Source organism: Mesoplodon mirus, assembly GCF_964341445.2.
Source record: "Mesoplodon mirus genome assembly, chromosome: 14".
In the NCBI taxonomy this organism is placed as follows: Eukaryota; Metazoa; Chordata; class Mammalia; order Artiodactyla; family Ziphiidae; genus Mesoplodon; species Mesoplodon mirus.
This window is the reverse complement of record NC_138990.1, coordinates 52,549,102-52,572,666: the sequence shown is the minus strand read 5'-3', so window position 1 is coordinate 52,572,666 and position 23,565 is coordinate 52,549,102. Positions and strand designations below refer to the sequence as shown.

The 23,565-nt window shown below is 36.3% G+C and overlaps 1 protein-coding gene and 1 long non-coding RNA gene across 2 annotated transcripts in view; both read right to left on the bottom strand.

The window, feature by feature from the left end:
* Nucleotides 1-2,786: 2,786 nt before the first annotated feature.
* LOC309815238 overlaps nucleotides 2,787-23,565 on the bottom strand; it is a 1,174,291-nt gene continuing 1,153,512 nt past the window's right edge. The window contains exons 2-3 of the long non-coding RNA XR_014295820.1: nucleotides 13,584-13,690; nucleotides 2,787-2,861 (exon numbers count right to left, since the gene is read on the bottom strand). This is a non-coding gene — a long non-coding RNA (uncharacterized lncRNA). The remainder of the gene's footprint in view (nucleotides 2,862-13,583; nucleotides 13,691-23,565) is intronic.
* On the bottom strand, nucleotides 3,697-4,996 carry LOC309815880 (26S proteasome regulatory subunit 10B-like). Its single transcript, XM_082642982.1, has one exon. The coding sequence runs from the start codon at nucleotides 4,973-4,975 to the stop codon at nucleotides 4,328-4,330; it is 648 nt and encodes a 215-aa protein (XP_082499108.1). The 5' UTR covers nucleotides 4,976-4,996; the 3' UTR covers nucleotides 3,697-4,327.

Sequence of the window (23,565 nt, the reverse complement as noted above, 5' to 3'; positions counted from 1 at the left end):
TTTTCATTTTGGATGATCTGTCCATTGGTGAAAGTGGGGTGTTAAAGTCCCCTACTATGATTGTGGTACTGTTGATTTTCCCTTTTATAGCTGTTAGTATTTGCCTTATGTATTCAGGTGCTCCTATGTCGGGTGCATAAATATTTACAATTGTTATATCTTCTTCTTGGATTGATCCCCTGATCGTTATGTAGTGTCCTTTTTTGTCTCTTGTAATAGTCTTTGTTTTAAAGTCTATTTTGTTTGATATGAGAATTGCTACTCAGCTTTCTTTTGATTTCCATTGCATGGAATATCTCTTTCCATCCCCTCACTTTCAGTCTGTATGTGTCCCTAGGTCTGAAGTGGGCCTCCTGTAGATAGCATATATATGGGTCTTGTTTTTGTATCCATTCAGCCAGTCTATGTATTTTGGTTAGAGCATTTAATCCATTTACATTTAAGGTAATTATCAATATGTATATTCCTATTACCATTTTCTTGATTGTTTTGGGTTTATTGTAGGTCTTTTCCTTCTCTTGTGTTTTGTTACATTGTTTTACATCGTAGTATTTGCATATATTTTAAACTTAATATTAATAGAAAATGTGGTATATTTTGTCTCAAAAAGAAATTCTCTTACATGAATTGCATATTTTTTATCCTTAAGGAACATGTGGGCTCAGAAATCCATACAGGGCTATTTCAGTAGTTTTAATTTTTTTGTTTGTTTGTTTTTTGGCCAAGCCACACGGCTTGCATGTTTTTGGTTTCCTGGCCAGGTACTGAACCTGGGCCATGGCAGTGACAGTTCCGAGTCCTAACCACTGGACCACCAGGGAACTCCCCACTAGTTTTCAGTTTTCTTTTCTATCCATATCCTGGACACTTTAGGAAAGGGGAAGGCCATGATGCAACTCAGTAGCTTCTGAGAGCATGTGGCTTATTTACTAAGAAACCCTGGGAGAGCCAAGCCTTGGGGAGCTAGTTTCTCCTGGCACATCTTACAGACACTTCTTAGTTCCACTCTACAACTTTCTCCTTCTTCACATTTCTCCTGCACCTATGTAAGGCCTTTCTTATCTTTGTACTGAAAGAAGATACAGAAAAATTTTAGACATCCAAACTCAATCTTTGAAAATGTAAGCAGTTTTTTTTCTGCAAAAAAAATAACTGTTGGTCTTAATAGTTAACAGACTAACTCTCTGTTAGTCTTAAATTTTTAATATTCATATATAGCTGTACTTGAGTCTGAAATGTACATTCATTATAAAGTAAGTTCCAGCAAGGTAGGACTTTTTGTTTGTTTTGTTTGTTTGTATGTTTGTTTTTGGTTTTTTGGGTCTGTTAATTCACTGCTTAACACCCCAAAACCTAAAACAAAGGTGTTTAGCAAATATTGCTAATTAAATGAGTGTGTTTTAATTTCAAAAATAAACTCTATGACAACTACTTCTCAGAATTTTTCAGCCAGAGAATAAAGAGCTCATACAGAATTTCAACCCAGAATGAGGAAATGCAAAGCAATTTCCCGAGGGAAGCAGGTAACAAGGCAAATGCAAAAGCCTACAAGAATTCTACCTTTTGATTTGACATTAATGGAGATTAGTTAAAAATAAAAGCAGCTGCTCTGTAATAATAAGCAAAAAATGTCAACATCCCTCTTTCCATTGCCATTCTCTCACTCTAGCCTTATCTTTTAATTAAACCTGAACTTTAAAATAAATGTGTCTGGCTTGCTTGTTTATTAAATGGAGTATCAATGGAGAGCTTCTAGATTCAACAATTCGTATGCTATAGAATGCCTTTTAAAAATAAATGTCCACATCAATGGCTCTAATTTTATTGAAGGTTCAAGTTTATAGTTCTCCTATTAGAAAGGAGCAAAAGAAAAATGTGAAAATTAAAGTGGTTTGATTTTAGACTCCTTTATAGTATGTTGATGTGCTCACATAGCTTTATTTAAGGGATGATTAACTTTTATTAACCATGGAAAGGTTTCCAAGAAATGTAAAGTTCATTATACTTTATACAATGCAGGCCATCTTGAAACTTCTGAATTTATACCTGCTGAATTTTGCATGTATTTGTCATTTCTGTACTTGCTTAAAATCCAACATAATCAAATTCACTATATACTCTCTCAGTTAATCACATAACATTTGAGTTAGCAGGGGACACTGTTTGCTTTTGAGGTATTACTATTATTATTATTTTTGGAGTATAATTGCTTCACAATACTGTGTTAGTTTCTGTTGTTGTTATATTCATACACATGTCCCCATATCCCCTCCCTCTTGAGCCTCCCTCCCATCCTCCCTATCCCACCCCTCTAGGTCATTGCAAAGCACCGAGCTGATCTTCCTGTGCTATGCGGCTGCTTCCCACTAGCCAACTACTTTACATTTGATAGTGTATATATGTTGATGCTACTCTCTCTTCGCCCCTGCATTGCCCTCCCACCCCATGTCCTCAAATCCATTTTCTATGTATACCTCTTTATTCCTGCCCTGCAACTAGGTTCATCAGTAACATTTTTTTTTTAGATTCCATATATATGCGTTATCATACGGTATTTGTTTTTCTCTTTCTGACTACTTCACTCTGTATGACAGACTGTAGGTCCATCCACCTCACTACAAATAACTCAATTTCGTTTCTTTTTATGGCTGAGTAATATCCCATTATATATATGTGCCACATCTTCTTTATCATCTGTCAATGGACATTTAGGTTGGTTCCATGTCTTGGCTATTGTAAATAGAGCTGCAGTGAATACTGTGGTACATGTGTCTTTTTGAATTATGGTTTTCTCAGGGTATATGCCCAGTAGTGGGATTGCTGGGTCATATGGTAGTTCTATTTTTAGTTTTTTAAGGAACCTCCCTACTGTTTTCCATAGTGGCTGTATTAATTTACATTCCCACCAACAGTGCAGGATGGTTCCATTTTCACCACACCCTTTCCAGCATTTATTGTTTCTAGATTTTTTGCTAATGGCCATTCTGACTGGCATGAGGTGATACCTCATTGCAGTTTTGATTTGCATTTCTTTAATAATTAGTGATGTTGAGCATCTATTCATGTGCCTCTAGACCATCTGTATGTCTTCCTTGGTGAAGTCTATTTAGGTCTTCTGCCCATTTTTTAACTGTATTATTTATTTTCTTGATATTGAGCTCCATGAGCTCTTTGTATATTTTGGAGATTAGTCCTTTGTCAGTTGGTTCATTTGCAAATATTTTTTCCCATTCTGAGGGTTGTCTTGTGGTCTTGTTTATGGTTTCCCTTGCTGTACAAAAGCTTTTAAGTTTGATTAACTCCCAATTTGTTTATTTTTGTTTTTATTTCTGTCACTCTAGGAGGTGGGTCAAAAAAAAAATCTTGCTGTGGTTTATGTCATAGCATGTTTTTCCTGTGTTTTCCTCTAAGAGTTTTATAGTGTCTGGTCTTACATTTAAGTCTCTAATCCATTTGGAGTTTATTTTTCTGTATGGTGTTATGTCATGTTCTAATTTCATTCTTTTACATGTAGCTGTCCAGATTTCTGAACACCACTTATTGAAGAGGCTCTTTTCTCCATTGTATGCTCTTGCCTCCTTTGTCATAAATTAGGTGCCCATATGTGCATGGGTTTATCTCTGGGCTTTCTATCCTGTTCCTTTTATCTATATTTCTGTTTTTGTGGGAGTACCATACTGTCTTTTTTTTATTATTATTCATACTCTTTTAATGAGATCATTTTTGCCAATACATAATTTTCCTTAACTCTATTTTTACATTAAGCCAATATCTGTCATGCAGCCATCAAAAATCTTACAGTAAATTACACAGGTTTGTAGTCCAATTTAGACTCTAGCTTCTTAGAATCAGCCACTTTTCTGACTGCTTTCATGAAGTCTTCCTGTACTACAAAATCATGATCAGCACGAATTGCAAACATACCTGCTTCAGTACAAACATTTCTCAGGTCTGCTCCATTAAAGCCGTCTGAAAGCTTCACAATTGCTTCATAATCTATTTCACCATGCTTTGTAATGGGACCTGCATGGATTTTCAATATATCTAACCTTGCTTGTTCGTTTGGTAAATCAATATGTATTTTTCTATCTAATCTGCCTGGACGAAGCAAAGCAGGATCCAGTGTATCTGGTCTGTTTGTAGCCATGATCATTTTAGCTCTATGTAGAGTATCAAATCCATCCATTTGATTCAGTAGCTCCATTAAAGTTCTCTGAATCTCTCTATCAGCTGAAGTACCCTCAGAAAACCGACGACCACCAATAGCATCTATTTCATCCATAAAAATGATGCATGGCTGATGGTCCCTGGCATAATTAAACATTTCTCAGATCAAACGAGCACTTTCACCAATGTACTTGTCTACAATAGAACTAGATACAACCTTTAAGAAATTGCAATCCAACTGGCTAGCAACAGCTCGTGCCAAGAGTGTTTTTCCTGTACCTGGTGGTCCATATAACAAACAGCCTTTTGGAGGTATTATTCCTACACGTTGGAATAATTCTGGGTTTGTAAGAGGTAATTCTATTACCTCTCGTAACTCCCGAATCTGTTCTGACAACCCTCCGATCTCAGAATAAGAAACATTCCCGGGGTCCTCATGCGACATGTTGTAAACCAGTGGGTCCACCTCTCTTGGCAAATACCTCATGATAGTTAGTGTAGTCATATCCAAAGCAACTCTTGTTCCTGGCTTCAGCTTACTTTTGTCAAGCTGTCGACGACAACCCACAACATATCTTGGTCCATTTGTAGCTTTAACAATGAATTTTTCTTCAGTTAATTGCTTAAGTACTTCACCCACAATCTGCCCAACACTTTGTAGGGCCTTCAGATCATTTTCAGACTTTTCATACTGCTTGGTAAGTTCTTTTAATTGTTCCCTTAACTCCTTGAGACGGCCGTCGATCTCCTTGTGCTCCAGCAGCTTCTTGTGGTAGTCCTGAAGCGCCTTATCTCTAGGGTCCGCCATGATGAGAAGCCGCCGCTCATAGGGGATCTATACTGTCTTGATTACTATAGCTTTGTGGTATAGTTTGAAGTCAGGGAGCCTGATTCCTCCAACTCCGTTTTTCTTTCTCAAGATTGCTTTTGCTATGTGGGGTCTTTTGTGTTTCCATACGAATTGTAAAATTTTTTGTTCTAGTTCTGTGAAGAATGCCATTGGTAGTTTGATACAGATTGCCTTGAATGTGTAGATTGCTTCATGTAGTATAGTTATTTTCACAATATTGATTCTTCCAATCCAAGAACATGGTATATTTCTCATCTGTTTATGTCATCTTTGATTTCTTTCATCAGCGTTTTATAGTTTTCTGAGTAAAATCTTTCGCCTCCTTAGGCAGGTTTATTCCTAGGTATTTTATTCTTTTTGTTACAATGATAAATGGGTGTTTCCTTAATTTCTCTTTCAGATTTTTCATCATTAGTGTATAGGAATGCAAGAGATTTCTGTATCCTGCAACTTTACCAAATTCGTTGATTAGCTTTAGTAGTTTTCTGGTGGCATTTTTAGGATTCTCTATGTGTAGTATCATGTCATTGGAAAACAGTGACAGTTTTACTTCTTCTTTCCCAATTTGTATTCCTTTTATTTCTTCTCTGATTGTTGTGGCTTCGACTTCCAAAGCTATGTTGAATAAGAGGGGTGGGAGTGGATATCCTTGTCTTGTTCCTGATCTTAGTGGAAATGCTTTCATTTTTTCACCATTGAGTATGATGCTTGTTGTGGGTGTGTCATATATGGCCTTTATTATAATGAGTTATGTTCCCTCTATGCCCATTTTCTGGAGAGTTTTTATCATAAATGGGTATTGAATTTTGTCAAAAGCTTTTTCTTCATCTATTGTGATGATCATATGGTTTTTATGCCTTAATTTGTTAATATTGTGTGTCACATTGATTGATTTGCATATATTGAAGAATCATTGCATCCCTTGGATAAACCCCACTTGATCATGGTGTGTGATCCTTTTAATGTGCTGTTGGATTGTGTGTGCTAGTATTTTGTTCAGGATTTTTGCACTATGTTCATCAGGGATATTAGTCTATAATTTTCTTTTTTTGTGGTATCTTTTTCTGGTTTTCGTATCAGGGTGATGGTGGCTTTGTAGAATGAATTTAGGAGTGTTTCTCCCTCTGCAATTTTTTGGAAGAGTTTCAGAAGGATGGGTGTTGGTTCTTCTCTAAATGTTTGATAGAATTCGTCTGTGAAGCTACTGGTCCTGTACTCTTGTTTGTTGGAGGATTTTTAAATATGGTTTTAATTTCATTACTTGTGATAGGTCTGTTTATATTTTCTAATTCTTCCTGGTTCAGTCTTGGAAAATTGCACCTTTACAAGAATTTGTCCATTTCTTCATGGTTGTCCATTTTATTGGCATATAGTTGTTTGTAGTAATCTCTTATAATCCTTTGTATTTCTGCAATGCCAATTGTGATTTCTCCTTTTTCATTTCTAATTTTATTGACTTGCATCCTCTCCCTTTTTTTTCTTGATGAGTCTGGCTAAGAGTTTATCAATTTTGTTTATCTTCTCAAAGAAACAGCTTTTGTTTTATTGATCTTTGCTATTGTTTTTTTCATTTCTATTTCATTTATTTCTGCTATGATCTTTATGATTTCTTTCCTTCTACTGACTTTGAGTTTTCTTTGTTCTTCTTTCTGTAGTTGTTTTAAATGTAGCATTAGATTGTTTGAGAGTTTTCTTGTTTCTTGAGCTAAGATTGTATTGCTATAAACGCTTTTGCTGCATCCCATAGGTTTTGAGTCTTCGTGTTTTCATTGTCAGTTCTTTCTATGTATTGTTTTATTTCTTTGATTTCTTCAGTGACCTCTTGACTATTTAGTAACACACTGTTTAGCCTCATTGTATTTGTATTTTTTTCCTGTAATTGATTTCCAGTCTCATAGCATTGTGGTCTAAAAAGATGCCTGATATGATTTCAATTTTCTTACATTTTACAAGGCTAGATTTGTGACCCAAGATGTGATCTATGCTGGAGAATGTTCCATGTGCACTTGAGAAGAAAGTGTCTTCTGCCACTTTTGGGTTGAATGTTCTATAAACATCAATTAGATCTATCTGGTCTATTGGGTCACTTAAAGCTTGTGTTTCCTTATTTATTTTCATTTTGGATGATCTGTCCATTGGTGTAAGTGGAGTAGTAAAGTCCCCTACTAGTATTGTGTTACTCTTGATTTCTCCTTTCATGGTTGTTAGCATATGCCTTATGTATTGAGGTGTTCCTATGTTGGGTGCATAAACATTTATAATTGTTATATCTTCTTCTTGGATTGATCCTTTGATCATTATGTAGTGTCCCTCCTTATCTCTTGTAACAGTCTTTATTTTAAAGTCAATTTTATCTGATATGAGTATTGCTACTCCAGATTTCTTTTGATTTCCATTTACATGGAATATCTTTTTCCAACCCTTCACTTTCAGTCTGTTTGTGTCCCTAAGGCTGAAGTGGGTCTCTGGTAGACAACATATATATGGGTCTTTTTTTGGTAACCTTTCAGCCAGTTTGTGTCCTTTGGTTGGGGCATTTAATCCATTTACATTCAAGGTTATCATCAATATGTATATTCCTATTACCATTTTCTTAATTGTTTTTGGTTTGTTTTTGTGGGTCTTTTTCTTCTCTTGTGTTTCCTGCCTAGAGAAGTTTCTTTAGCATTTGTTGTCAAGCTGGTTTGGTGGTGCTGAAATCTCTTAGCTTTTGCTTGTCTGAAAATCTGTTGACTTCTCCATCAAATCTGAATGAGATCCTGGATGGGCAGAGTAATCTTGGTTATAGGTTTTTCTCTTTCATCACTTTAGTTATATCCTGCCACTCCCTTCTGGCCTCAAGCATTTCTGCTGAAAAATCAGCTGATAACCTTTTGGGGATTCCTTTGTATATTATTTTTTGTTTTTCGCTTGCTGCTTTTAATATTTTTTCTTTGCATTTAATTTTTGTTAGTTTGATTAATATGTGTCTTGGTGTGTTTTTCCTAGGGTTTATCCTGTATGGGACTCTCTGTGCTTCCTGGATTTGGGTGAGTATTTCCTTTCCCATGTTTGGGAAGTTTTCAACTATAACCTCTTCAAATATTTTCTCAGTCCCTTTCTTTTTCTCTTCTTCTTCTGGGACCCCTATATTTCGAATGTTGGTACATTTAATGTTGTCCCAGAGGTCTCTGAGACTGTTCTCAATTCTTTTCATTCTTTTTTCTTTATTCTGCTCCTCAGCAGTTATTTCCACTATTTTGTCTTCCAGCTCACTTATTCGTTCTTCTGCCTCAGTTATTCTGTTATTGATTCCTTCTAGTGTATTTTTCATTTCAGTTATTGTGTTGTTCATCTCTATTTGTTTGTTCTTTAGTTCTTCTAGATCTTTGGTAAACAGTTCTTGTATTTTATCAATCCGTGCTTCCATTCTATTTCTGAGATTCTGTATCATCTTTACTATCTTTACTCTGAATTCTTTTTCAGGTAGATTGCCTATTTCCTCTTCACTTATTTGGTCTTGTAGGTTTTTACCCTGCTCCTTCATCTGTGACATACTTTTTGGCTCTCTCATTTTTTTTTTTTTTTTTTAAAGAGTGGGATTTTGTTCCTATCTTACTGGTTGTTTGTCCTGAGGCGTCCAAGACTGGAGTTTTTAGGCTATTGGGTAAAGGTATTATTGGCCATTTAAGAATGAAATATATGATTAATATGTGGTATAATAAAAGATAAATGTCAGGTTGGTTGTATTTCTTGGCCCGAATCCATATGACAAACTTAAACAAAGATAAATGTTATTATCTAGGATTTGGATTTTAACACATAGTATAATACATGTGTGGCAACATAGATTTTTTTTTGGAGTATAATTGCTTTAGAATGTTGTGTTAATTTCTGCTGTACAATGAAGTGAATCAGCTGTATGTGTACATATATCCCCTCCCTCTTGGACTTCTGTCCCATCCCACCCCCATTCCACCCACAACATAGATCCAATTGGATAAAGGTTCATATGAAAAAAGGCATTATTATAAAAGAAAAGTAACTTTTCAGGCCACTTCACTAAAATATATTAGGGTGTTCAGTTAAGGTAGATAGTACGTCCACATTGCAGTATTAGATTATTTTTAACTACTTAAAAGGGACAATTGGCAACTTAAAATGTATCTGGAGAGGTAAGAGATCTGTAAACCACATATGTGAGAAACATGTGAAGTGCTAGGCCTAAATAGCTTCCCCTCTCAAGTGCTATAATAGCACCTAGCGCATTTTATCATAATTTACAAAACTGTTTACTTCTCTGTAACCACATTAATCCATAAACTGTGTAACACACCATGTCTCTTATTCACCGTAGTAGCCCCAGTTTCTACCACACGTTAATTCTACAATAATATTCTTCTTAAATGGGTGAATATTTTTTTGGGGGGGGGGAATCTAAAGGATAATATGTCTCGTGCATTCAAAGTAGGAATAGATAAAGCACATAAAACTAAAGTTAATATGGAAAACTTAGAAAGAATTAGAACTGATCGAATGAATGTTTCAATGACATGAATTTCTACTCAGTTTAAGGGAAGATGTTATAACCATTAGACAAACCCAAATGTTGGAAAGGTTGCTTCCAAAAGTAAAGCTGACTCATCAACAACAATATTTAACCAGATACTGGATAAGATTGATCAGCATTGTTCTGGAAAGAGATTTCTGCCCTGGGGTTGAAGTTTGAATTAAATAACTGCTAAAAGTCTCAAAGCCTGTCTCTAATTGTCATGTGGTTCAATTTGTAAAACAACAGTAGATAGAATTAAGCATTATCCAAAAGCAATGATTACAGATTTTCTCCATCAAAGATGAGTCACTGTATTGACTGGCCCAAGGCGACAAAAGATGCCTTCTAGGAAAGGTCATTTCCTGATCCACTTGGTTTCCATACTAGGTAGAAGACAGGGAGCTGCCTCCAACAAATCCTGGCTTACCTTGTGCTCACCAGCTTCATATTCTGCTTCTAAGGAATATCACACTTGCCTTTCCAGATCCCTTTCCTGTTCTGCACTAGCATCATATCTCATTCTCTTTTATAGGATCATTAAAATGAATAAACAGAGTAATTACATTGCCATCAAGTAAGGCTAATCTCCTTGCATATATCCTAAATGTCTTAACTGTTTTGAAAACCAGCTGGTCTGTGTCTCAAATGCTGACAACAAAGGTAATGGCTTTTATACCTAGACAGGCTAGTGGTTTTCTTCTATGGGTTTTTAGATTTGCCACAGGGAAAAAAATGTAATAACTTCTTTCACAATGATAATAGCCTAATGTACATCAATTATTGTGAGACAGCTGAAGTAACTGTGTAGTTCAGGACTGTGTGTTATCTCTCAGGGCCAGAGCAGGATTGCCATTTTTGGTGAGAAACAACTAGCTATCCACTTACAGCCACCTGATTCAGATAATATAGAAATTCATTTGCTTGTCAGAATTTTTTTGGCTGTGAATTCTAGGAAATGTGCTCTGTGTTACTGCTGTGATGCTCAATTTGGGGTCCTTGTTTTTTTGTTTTGTTTTTGTTTTGTTTTGTTTGTTCTCTTTTCAGTTCTTTTTTCTCACCCTTTTACTTAACCTATAACCTCCAAGGGAGGGAAATCCTTGGGTTTTCCCACCTGGACTGGACATTGAAACATCTTTTGTTCCTTATGTGAGAACAAGATGGAAATCATTCAAAGGGGAATTATGTGAATTCAGCTGCTTCATACTTATTTGTGACATAACTGATGCCCTGTGGATTCTGGCTCTGGGGTTCTCCAGAAGCCTCCCACCTCTATTATGGAAAGGCCTACATAGCCATGACAACACCCATGAATATACTCAAGGGCAGATTTCTACTTGGCATTAGGAAAGTCTGCTTTCTCTCTGTAGGGTGAAAGCTGCATTCAGTAAATTGCTAAGTTACAATACCTAAAGTAAAGAAAAAATTACCAAGCTTATGGGTGAGAGTCGAGGGTATTGTAAGATATGGTTATTTCTATAGTTTAGTTTAGATTGAGAGTGTATTTTCCAACCAGACGGGCTGGGCTTGAATCCTTGTTCCAGTTCTTGTTAGCTGTGTGACTTTAGGCAATTAAATAAATTCCCTCTGAAACAGTAATAAATAGGACTAGCATCAAAGGATTGATATGAGAATTAAATGTGATAGTGTCTATAGAGGATCTACAGCAATGCCTACTTCATCATGTTCAATAAATTATAACACATTTTTATTGTTACTACTATGACTACTACTATTATTGTAGTGCAAAATTATTTAACTCCTCACTGATAAGTGAGATAAACAGCATTATAAAGAGATGGAGATGCAGGAAATGAGCTATCAAACTCATCCATAGTAAGCCCTCAGTTAGATTTAAACTGAGTCTTATAAGCAGATTTACTCTTAATCAGCTGGCAACCCAGCACACGCACAGCTGTTTGGACACTTAAATGACAATTTTAGCCAGGACAACATGAGAAGAGAGGAAGGTTTATCTTTTTCCTCATTGTTATAGTTGGTTTTATTTGTTTTAAATCCCTTGTCATAGCTCCAGGGCTTCTCGAGTGCAGAGCCAGCTGGGAAGAAAAGCTCTCATAAGTACTCATTTATCCACTCCCACTGCATAACATCCTCAATATGCTGGAGGATACAGGGAAAGTAAAATTACAGGTTACATTTGGCCAAATATTTCTGTCATTTCACATGTTCATTTTGGCTTTTCTTGCCATCAATCTGATGTATCTAAAAATATGGCTAAATTGTCCCTGAACAAGGCCACTCAGTTGGAGCTGTCTTAGTTAGATTTTGGAGCCTACCCAGATTTCAAAAGTTCATCTAGTTTCCATTTTCAGGAATGGATTTTTCAGTGTCATTCATATTGAAATGTGTCTGAAAAATGGATGAATTAGGGAGTTGGGGTAAGTGGCATTTCCTCTGGGGAGCATTCCTTTTGCAGGAACACAGTCAGTCTGGAAAGAATTCTACTTGTCTGACTATATGATAATAACCTGTTTGGAACCTTAACCAAAAATTGCCTTTATGTGTTTGTGCTCTTTCTGATGTATATATCAGAGATCAGTTTTTGAAATTGGGAAAAATAAAACTAAACAAAAGGTATATAATGCTTTTATTAAGCTTTAAAACCAACTGACCCATATTTTCATGGAGAAAAATGGATAAAATAATACAGAACTGGGAGTTAAGGGAACTACATCAATTAATAATGTTATACAGCAGACAAATATAATGATAGTTGAAAGCAGCAGGTCTCTTAAAATTAACAAATGCATTAGAGAAGGTTGTTACCATTGAAAACATAGAGGGTGGTAGCAAGAGATGAGAGGGAAGTGAGAAGATTTTCATTGGGGTTAGACATACAAGTTCAAAAACAAAGTGATTTGTTGATATAAGAAAAATAATATTCATTTCAATTTACAAACTGAAAACTACTAAAAGGATATAATTGTGGAGATGTATGTATAGTTGACCCTCTGTATCTACAAGTTTCTATCTGATATAATGGAATACTATAGAATGGGTGGCTTATAAACAACAGAAATTTATTTCTCACAGTTCTGGAGACTGGGGAGTCTAAAATCAAGGCACTGGAAGATCTGGTGTTTAGTGAGGGCCTGCCTCCTGTTTCATAGATGACCCTCTTTCCTCTGTGTCCTTACATGGTGGAAGGAACAGGAGAGCTCTCTGAGGTCTCTTTCATAAGGGCACTAATCCCATCAGTGAGGACTCCACCTTCATGACCTAATCACCTGCCAAAGGCCTCACTTCTAAATACCATTACATAGGGAATTAGGTTTAAACATATGAATTTTGGAGGGACACAAACTTTCAGTTTATGTTAATCTGGTGGTCTTAATTTCTTTTTTTTTTAATTAGTTTCTGCTTTATAACAAAGTGAATCAGTCATACATATACATCTGTTCCCACATCCCTTCCCTCATGCATCTCCCTCCCTCCCACCCTCCCCATCCCACCCCTCCAGGCGGTCACAAAGCACCGAGCTGATCTCCCTGTGCTCTGCGGCTGCTTCCCACTATCTATCTACCTTACGTTTGGTAGTGTATATATGTCCATGCCTCTCTTTCACTTTGTCACAGCTTACCCTTCCCCCTCCCCATATCCTCAAGTCCATTCTCAAGTAGGTCTGTGTCTTTATTCCCATTTTACCCCTAGGTCCTTCATGACATTTTTTTTTTAATTCCGTATATATGTGTTAGCATACGGTATTTGTCTTTCTCTTTCTGACTTACTTCACTCTGTATGACAGACTCTAGGTCTATCCACCTCATTACAAATAGCTCAGTTTCGTTTCTTTTTATGGCTGAGTAATATTCCATTGTATATATGTGCCACATCTTCTTTATCCATTCATCCGATGATGGACACTTAGGTTGTTTCCAGCTCCGGGCTATTGTGAATAGAGCTGCAATGAACATTTTGGTACATGTCTCTTTTTGAATTATGGTTTTCTCAGGGTATATGCCTAGTAGTGGGATTGCTGGGTCATATGGTAGTTCTATTTTTAGTTTTTTAAGGAACCTCCATACTGTTCTCCATAGTGGCTGTACCAATTCACATTCCCACCAGCAGTGCAAGAGTGTTCCCTTTTCTCCACACCCTCTCCAGCATTTATTGTTTCTAGATTTCTTGATGATGGCCATTCTGACTGGTGTGAGATGATATCTCATTGTAGTTTTGATTTGCATTTCTCTAATGATTAATGATGTTGAGCATTCTTTCATGTGTTTGTTGGCAGTCTGTATATCTTCTTTGGAGAAATGCCTATTTAAGTCTTCTGCCCATTTTTGGATTGGGTTGTTTGTTTTTTTTGTTATTGAGCTGCATGAGCTGTTTATAAATTTTGGAGATTAATCCTTTGTCAGTTGCTTCATTTGCAAATATTTTCTCCCATTCTGAGGGTTGTCTTTTGGTCTTGTTTATGGTTTCCTTTGCTGTACAAAAGCTTTGAAGTTTCATTAGGTCCCATTTGTTTATCTTTGTTTTTATTTCCATTTCTCTAGGAGGTGGGTCCAAGAGGATCTTGCTGTGATTTATGTCATAGAGTGTTCTACCTATGTTTTCCTCTAAGAGTTTGATAGTTTCTAGCCTTACATTTAAGTCTTTAATCCATTTTGAGCTTATTTTTGTGTATGGTGTTAGGGAATGATCTAATCTCAAACTTTTACATGTCCCTGTCCAGTTTTCCCAGCACCACTTATTGAAGAGACTGTCCTTTCTCCACTGTACATTCCTGCCTCCTTTATCAAAGATAAGTTGGCCATATGTGTATGGGTTTATCTCTGGGCTTTCTATCCTGATCCACTGATCTATCTTTCTGTTTTTATGCCAGTACCACACTGTCTTAATTACTGTAGCTTTGTAGTATAGTCTGAAGTCAGGGAGCCTGATTCCTCCAGCTCCGTTTTTCGGTCTCAAGATTGCTTTGGCTATTCGGGGTCTTTTGTTTTTCCAAACAAATTTTGAAATTTTTTGTTCTAGTTCTGTGAAAAATGCCAGTGGTAGTTTGATAGGGATTGCATTGAATCTGTAGATTGCTTTGGGTAGTAGAGTCATTTTCACAATATTGATTCTTCCAATCCAGGAGCATGGTATATCTCTCCATCTATTTGTATCATCTTTAATTTCTTTCATCTGTGTCTTATAATTTTCTGCATACAGGTCTTTTGTCTCCTTAGGTAGGTTTATTCCTAGATATTTTATTCTTTTTGTTGCAATGGTAAATGGGAGTGTTTTCTTGATTTCATTTTCAGATTTTTCATCATTAGTGTACAGGAATGCCAGAGATTTCTGTACATTAATTTTGTATCCTGCTACTTTACCAAATTCATTGATTAGCTCTAGTAGTTTTTCGGTAGCATCTTTAGGATTCTCTATGTATAGTATCATGTCATCTGCAAACAGTGACAGCTTTACTTCTTCTTTTCCAATTTGGATTCCTTTTATTTCCTTTTCTTCTCTGATTGCTGTTGCTAAAACTTCCAAAACTATGTTGAATAAGAGTGGTGAGAGTGGGCAGCCTTGTCTTGTTCCTGATCTTAGTGGAAATGGTTTCAGTTTTTCACCATTGAGGACAATGTTGGCTGTGGGTTTGTCATATATGGCCTTTATTATGTTGAGGAAGGTTCCCTCTCTGCCTACTTTCTGCAGGGTTTTTATCATAAATGGGTGTTGAATTTTGTCGAAAGCTTTCTCTGCATCTATTGAGATGATCATATGGTTTTTCTCCTTCAACTTGTTAATATGGTGTATCACATTGATTGATTTGCGTATATTGAAGAATCCTTGCATTCCTGGAATAAACCCCACTTGATCATGGTGTATGATCCTTTTAATGTGCTGTTGGATTCTGTTTGCTAGTATTTTGTTGAGGATTTTTGCATCTATGTTCATCAGTGATATTGGCCTGTAGTTTTCTTTCTTTGTGACATCCTTGCCTGGTTTTGGTATCAAGGTGATGGTGGCCTCGTAGAATGAGTTTGGGAGTGTTCCTTCCTCTGATATTGTTTGGAAGAGTTTGAGAAGGATGGGTGTTAGCTCTTCTCTAAATGTTTGATAGAATTCGCCTGTGAAGCCATCTGGTCCTGGGCTTTTGTTTGATGGAGGATTTTTAATCACAGTTTCAATTTCAGTGCTTGTGATTGGTCTATTCATATTTTCTATTTCTTCCTGAGTCAGTCTTGGCAGGTTGTGCATTTCTAAGAATTTGTCCATCTCTTCCAGGTTGTCCATTTTATGGGCATAGAGTTGCTTATAGTAATCTCTCATGATCTTTTGTATTTCTGCAGTGTCAGTTGTTACTTCTCCTTTTTCATTTCTAATTCTATTGATTTGAGTCTTCTCCCTTCTTTTCTTGATGAGTCTGGCTAATGGTTTGTCAATTTTGTTTATCTTCTCAAAGAACCAGCTTTTAGTTTGGTTGATCTTTGCTATTGTTTCCTTCATTTCTTTTTCATTTATTTCTGATCTGATCTTTATGATTTCTTTCCTTCTGCTAACTTTGGGGGTTTTTTGTTCTTCTTTCTCTAATTGCTTTAGGTGCAGGGTCAGGTTGTTTACTCGAAATGTTTCCTGTTTCTTAAGGTGGGATTGTATTGCTATAAACTTCCCCCTTAGAACTGCTCTTGCTGTGTCCCATAGGTTTTGGGTCGTCGTGTCTCCATTGTCATTTGTTTCTAGGTATTTTTAAATTTCCTCTTTGATTTCTTCAGTGATCACTTCGTTATTGAGTAGTGTACTGTTTAGCCTTCATGTGTTTGTATTTTTTACAGATCTTTTCTTGTAATTGATGTCTAGTCTCATAGCATTGTGGTCGGAAAAGATACCTGATACAATTTCAGTTTTCTTAAATTTACCAAGGCTTGATTTGTGACCCAAGATATGATCTATCCTGGAGAATGTTCCATGAGCACTTGAGAAAAATGTGTATTCTGTTGTTTTTGGATGGAATGTCCTATAAATATCAACTAAGTCCATCTTGTTTAATGTATCATTTAAAGCTTGTGTTTCCTTATTTATTTTCATTTTGGATGCTCTGTCCATTGGTGAAAGTGGGGTGTTAAAGTCCCCTACTATAATTGTGTTACTGTCGATTTCCCCTTTTATGGCTGTTAGTATTTGCCTTATGTATTGAGGTGCTCCTATGTTGAGTGCATAAATATTTACAATTGTTATATCTTCTTCTTGGATCGATCCCTTTATCCTGCACTGCCTATTCTCCCATGTCTGAAAAGTGTTGCTTAGTATGTTTTGTCTTGCTTTATACTTATTTATGGTAGAAAGACTAGTCTGGTGTAAGTTATTATGTCATGGCCACAGTCAGAAGAGTTTTGGTTATTTTTGGATATATTACTTCAAGTATTGAGTCTAATGAGCCCAGTAGTTAGACTGAGTCAAAAATCTACTCTAGTTAGAACAGTTTATTTTGATAGTTACTAACAATGACTAGCACTCAGTATATATTTAGGTAAGCATGTATACATCCATACAAAGAGCTTAGCAATGGGAAGTCACACTAAAACACATAAATCTAGGAACACAGTATCTTTTCCCTTTTCACATGGATATTTGATTGTTCTTTATTCATCTTAAAATATCCACCAATAAACTGTGCCAATAAGGCAGTTTTAATAAAAATGTTTTCTTTTAATTAAAGAAGTGATGAAGTTATTTTCCATTGGTCTTTACAATAAATGAGAATGTGATCATATCTAGGCAATATTGGAATACCAGTATTTTCACTACCTATTTTAGAATTCAGAGATAATAGAAAATAAGAACCTTAAAAATCTTTGAGGTATATAAGTCATAGCAATATAATTTTAATTGAGTCACAATTATAAGATTGCACTATCAAATATAACTTAGTCTCATCATGGACAATTTCTGTCTTTGAGGTGAACCTCCATTTGTTTTTGCTATTTACAAAAATTAATAAACATAAACAGTGCTTTCAGGATTCTTTCATCAAATTAGGCTTTACTGTGTGTCTATTTTTGCATACCCATACATCTGTCCTACAAATCAAGGCTTCTTATTCTAATCAGAATAGTGTGAGTTATCATTTTAAGACACATACTAAATAAGAAAGTAATTAACTAATTTCCCAATGTAGACACAGATTTATGATGTCCTTCATAGCTGTGTAGCCAAAGATGTTTATAATTGAAGAGATGAATGTGTCATATTTTGTTAGAAAACCGAACATAATTTTTTTGCAGTTTACATGAAGTAGTGACCTATGGTCATTTTATTATTTTAACTAATAAACTGCACCACTTAATTATAAAATGGACTGACTTTGCTTTGTGGGTAGAAGGTGGCAAGAATAATTCATGTGATACTCATATTCTTCAATAACCTGTTAGTGGAAACTAAGGAAAAAGTGACTCATTATAAGTATTACTTTGGAAATTATGGAGAGTTGGATATTAAAGAAACCTCGAGAAATTATTTGTTCTAGTCTTCTTCACTGTTAGGCTACTAAAAGGCAAAACATTCAAGATGAATTTTTGTTGATAATTTTCTAAATGTTTTAAAGAATCTGGAACACCAGTCCTGATAACCTGCTATTGCTTTATTTTAACCCATGTCTCGTTTGGAGTATTTATCTTGTTTGAACACTGATATTTGGTATTCCTTTAATTATGGTTCTTCATTAAAGGTAGTGGTGAGGCTGGGGCTGTGAACCTTTTCCTCTCTTCTAACTTAAGTAAAACTTGGAACTTACAATTATTTAAACATGTATTGCATCATACAAGCAATGCCTGATGAGAGGCATAGTTTCCTTCAATATCCAGAGCAGTTACAGCCTCAGCCTTTCTTCCTTCATCTGTAGACAGATTTCTCTTTCCTTTGTGACCCTTCCTTCTGTCATCAGAGCCCTATTATCACAATGCTCTGTCCCTCTAGTATAGTCCCCCTTTTCATTATGGAGCCACCTGGAAGTCTTATCCCTACTACAACCTCATTCCCCACACTCATGCTGTTAGACCCAAAGCCAGAGAAACAGATATGCACATTAAGAGACCCTATAAGCTCTAACTAGCAGATAGTATAAATGCAAACTCACATACAATATACTCAAATAAAATGTTCTTTTAATTCAAGAGGTTTTTCTGTGTGTTCACGATATGTTCAAAAGTAAAGCTGCAAACGAGGCAGAAATAATTTCAAATTTATTCTTTACTGAGAAGATTCCCTACCTTTGTAAAAATGAAAATAACAACCATAGTGAAAAACATATGGATCAGCAAATGCTCTGGTCTAAATATTTCTCTGGTGTTCATGCCACAAAATGCCTCCCTGTTCTGGCATTCAATTTTTCCTGTAATAGCACACAGCGAAGCAATGCCAGCTTGAAGTGCCACATAAGGTATCCCTCCTAGGGTCTGGTAAGAATGGGACAATGCCAGCTCACTGGGCACCACATAGAATTATGTTAGTGCTAATATCTTGATGTACAACTCTGGGGAAATCAGAAAGCCAAGGTTTTGGGCTGTACAAATATGTCTTTCCGGGACTCTTTTTGACTAGTGAGGAGTATTTCAAGTACAGGAAAGTGTTGTAGACAGTCCAATACCTAGGATAGCAGATTATTTTCTACGAAGTTTAATAATTCAAAAGACAAAATGAAGTTCTGGAACCAAAGGTTGAAATGAACCAAAGATCTCTAATAAAGGCAAGTTATATTATTTAGAAGAATATATGTGGAGGTCCTAAATATTTTACAGGTTGAAATAAAATTCAAGGCTATGCCAATTCCCACCCCCACCCCTATTTCAAATATAATTGCTGAAGTCCTCTAAATATTACTAAAAAATAATGGAGCTACAGGATATGACATTTGAAAGAAATCCCACCACCTCTGTGAAGGATCCTCTCATGTCTCAGTCCCCCTGCTGCGTCTGCTTCCTTCACAATTGGCACTTAGACTCTCTGGTCTCAGCAGCATCAGGCTGCCACTCTCATGGATGCAGGGCTTTAACAATATCTGCTTCATAGGTTATCCCTCAGGGAGAAAGGGGAGTTGCTAAGAGAGTGGAAGGAGGTAGGGAATGAGATAAGAAGCACCTTCCATTCTGCTGAGACCCCATCAGTCAGCCTCAGAACACATTGTTAAGACCTGCTGTGCTGACATTGTTAAGACCTGCTGAGCTGACAGAGGCCATGATTTCCAATGAGATGCAAAACAGAGGTTCTGACTTAACATGCCTGAAACAGATTCTTAGCACTTTTTGACAGAGAAATGATCCTGGTTATCTTGGCAAGAATCCAGTGTGGTAATTGTATTTCTGTTCACCTATCCTCTCCCCAGAATTTTTACTATTAATGGGAATTCTTCTAATACATTATGAAGTGATACGTTTAGCCACCACATTCCAAGCAGAGTATGTCTCCAAGATAGGAAGAGGAAAATAATAATAATCAAATGGTTTTTTTCTCCATGTACTCATCTTTTGATATTTGTAATGTACTTTGTGTAAAATTCTTATAAGAAAATTCTATCATAACTAAGAAGGAAGGGTATCCTACTTACTAAGAAAAAATTAAATAATAATATGAAAAGGTATTTATGAAAGTCAAGTGGGTAATCAGTAAAGAACCAAGAAAAACAAGGTCATTCCAGAGGACTGAAAAAAATGTGAGAGTGCTTTTGGTTATTTGGGGGAATTGCATTATTTATATAAATGAACTTTTTTAAAAAAACTTTATTGGAGTATAATTGCTTTACATTGTTGTGTTAGTTGCTGCTGTATAACAAAGTGAATCAACTATACATATACATATATCCCCATATGTCCTCCCTCTTGCGTCTTCCTCTCAAGCTCCCTATCCCACCCTTCCAAGGGCTGACAAAGCACCAAGCTGATCTCCCTGTGCTATGCGGCTGCTTCCCACTAACTACCTATTTTACATTTGGTAGTGTATATATGTCCATGCCACTATCTCACTGCGTCCTGCTTACCCTTCCCCCTCCCCGTGTCCTGAAGTCCAATCTCTACATCTGTGTCTTTATTCCTGTCCTACCGCTATGTTCTTCAGAACCATTTTGTTTTTTTAGATTCCATATATATGTGTTAGCACACAATATTAGTTTCTCTATTTCTGACTTACTTCACTCTGCATGACAGACTCTAGGTCCATCCACCTCACTACAAATAACTCAATTTCGTTTCTTTTTATGGCTTAGTAATATTCCATTGTATATATGTGCCACATCTTCTTTATCCATTCATCTGTCAATGGACACTTAGGTTGCTTCCGTGTCCTGGCTATTGTAAACAGAGCTGCAATGAGCATTGTGATACATGTCTCTTTTGGAATTATGGTTTTCTCAGGGTATATGCCCAGTAGTAGGATTGCTGGGTCATATGGTAGTTCTATTTTTAGTTTTTTAAGGAACTTCCATACTGTTCTCTATAGTGGCTGTATAAATTTAAATTCCCACCAACAGTGCAAGAGGGTTCCCTTTTCTCCAACCCTCTCCAGCATTTATTGTTTGTAGATTTTTTGATGATGGCCATTCTGACCAGTGTGAGGAGATACAACATTCTAGTTTTGATTTGCATTTCTCTAATGATTAATGATGTTGAGTATCCTTTCATGTGTTTGTTGGCAATCTGTATTTTTTTTTTTTTTTGGAGAAATGTCTATTTAGGTCTTCTGCCCATTTTTAGATTGGGTTGTTTGTTTTTTTGATATTGAGCTGCATGAGCTGCTTGTAAATTTTGGAAATTAATGCTCTGTCAGTTGCTTCATTTGCAAATATTTTCTCCCATTCTGAGGGTTGTCTTTTCCTCTTGTTTATGGTTTCTTTGCTGTGCAAAAGCTTTTAAGTTTCTTTAGGACTCATTTGTTTATTTTCGTTTTTATTTCCATTTCTCTAGGAGGTGGGTCAAAAAGGATCTTGCTGTGATTTATGTGATAGAGTGTTCTGCCTATGTTTTCCTCTAAGAGTTTTTATAGTGTCTGGCTTTAAATTTAGATCTTTAATCCATTTTGAGTTTATTTTTGTGTATGGTGTTAGGGAGTGTTCTAATTTCATTCTTTTACATGTGGTTGTCCATTTTCTCAGCACAGCTTATTGAAGAGGCTATCTTTTCTCCATTGTATATTCTTGCCTCTTTTATTAAAAATAAGGTGACCATATGTGCATGGGTTTATCTCTGGGCTTTCTATCCTGTTCCATTGATCTATATTTCTGTTTTTGTACCAGTACCATACTGTCTTGATTACTGTAGCTTTGCAGTATAGTGTGAAGTCAGGGAGCCTGATTCCTCCAGCTCCGTTTTTCTTTCTCAAGATTGCTTTGGGGCTTCCCTGGTGGCGCAGTGGTTGAGAGTCCACCTGCCGATGCAGGGGATGCGGGTTCGTGCCCCGGTCAGGGAAGATCCCACATGCCGCCGAGCGGCTGGGCCCGTGAGCCATGGCCGCTGAGCCTGCGCGTCCGGAGCCTGTGCTCTGCAATGGGAGGGGCCACAGCAGTGAGAGGCCCGCGTACCGCAAAAGAAAAAAAAAAAAAAAGATTGCTTTGGCTATTCAGGGTCTTTTGTGTTTCCATACAAATTGTGAAATTTTTTCTTTTAGTCCTGTGAAAAATGCCAGTGGTAGTTTGATAGAGATTGCATTTAATCTGTAGATTGCTTTAGGTAGTATAGTCATTTTCACAGTGTTGAGTCTTCCAGTCCAAGAACATGGTATACCTCTCCATCTGCCATCTGTTTGTATCATCTTTAATTTCTTTCATCAGTGTCTTATAGTTTTCTGTATACAGGTCTTTTGTCTCCTTATGTAGGTTTATTCCTAGGTATTTTATTCTTTTTGCTGCAATGGTAAATGGAAGTGTTTCTTTAATTTCTCTTTCAGATTTTTCATCATTAGTGTATAGGAATGCAAGAGATTTCTGTGCATTAATTTCGTATCCTGTTTCTTACCAAATTCATTGATTAGCTCTAGTAGTTTTCTGGTAGCATCTTTAGGATTCTCTATGTATAGTATCATGTCATCTGTAGACAGTGATAGTTTTACTTCTTTTCTGATTTGGATTCCTTTTACTTCTTTTTCTTCTCTGATTGCTGTGGCTAAAACTTCCAAAACTATGTTGAATAATAGTCGTGAGAGTGGGCAACCTTGTCTTGTTCCTGATCTTAGTGGAAATGGTTTCAGTTTTTCACCAATGATAACGATGTTGGCTGCGAGTTTGTCATATTTGTCCTTTATTATGTTGAGGTCAGTTCCTTCAATGCCGACTTTCTGGTGAGTTTTTTTAATCATAAATGGGTGTTAAATTTTTTTCAAAGCTTTTTCTGCTTCTATTGAGATCATCCTATGGTTTTTATCCTTCAGTTTGTTAATATGGTTTATCACATTGATTGATTTGTGTATATTGAAAAATCCTTGCATTCCTGGGATAAACCCCACTTGATCATGGTGTATGATCCTTTTAATGTGCTGTTGGATTGTTTGCTAGTATTTTGTTGAGGATTTTTGCATCTATGTTCATCAGTGATATTGCCCTGTAGTTTTGGGGTTTTTTTGTGACATTTTTGTTTGGTTTTGTCATCAGGTGATGGTGGCCTGGTAGAATGAGTTTGGGAGTGTTCCTCCCTCTTATATTCTGGGAGAGTTTGAGAAGGATAGGTGTTGCTCTTCTTTAAATGTTTGATAGAATTCACCTGTGAAGCCATCTGGTCCTGGGCGTGTGTTTGCTGGAAGATTTTTAATCACAGTTTTGATTTCAGTGCTTCTGATTGTTCTGTTTATATTTTCCATTTCTTCCTGGTTCAGTCTCGGAAGGTTGTGCTTTTCTAAGAAATTGTCCATTTCTTCCAAGTTGTTCATTTTATTGGTATATTGTTGCTGTAATAATCTCTCATATTTTTTTTTTGTTTTTCTGCAGTGTCAGTTGTTACTTCTCCATTTTCATTTCTAAATCTGTTGAATTGAGCCTTCTCCATTTTTTTCTTGATGAGCCTGGCCAATGGTCTATGAATTTTGTTTA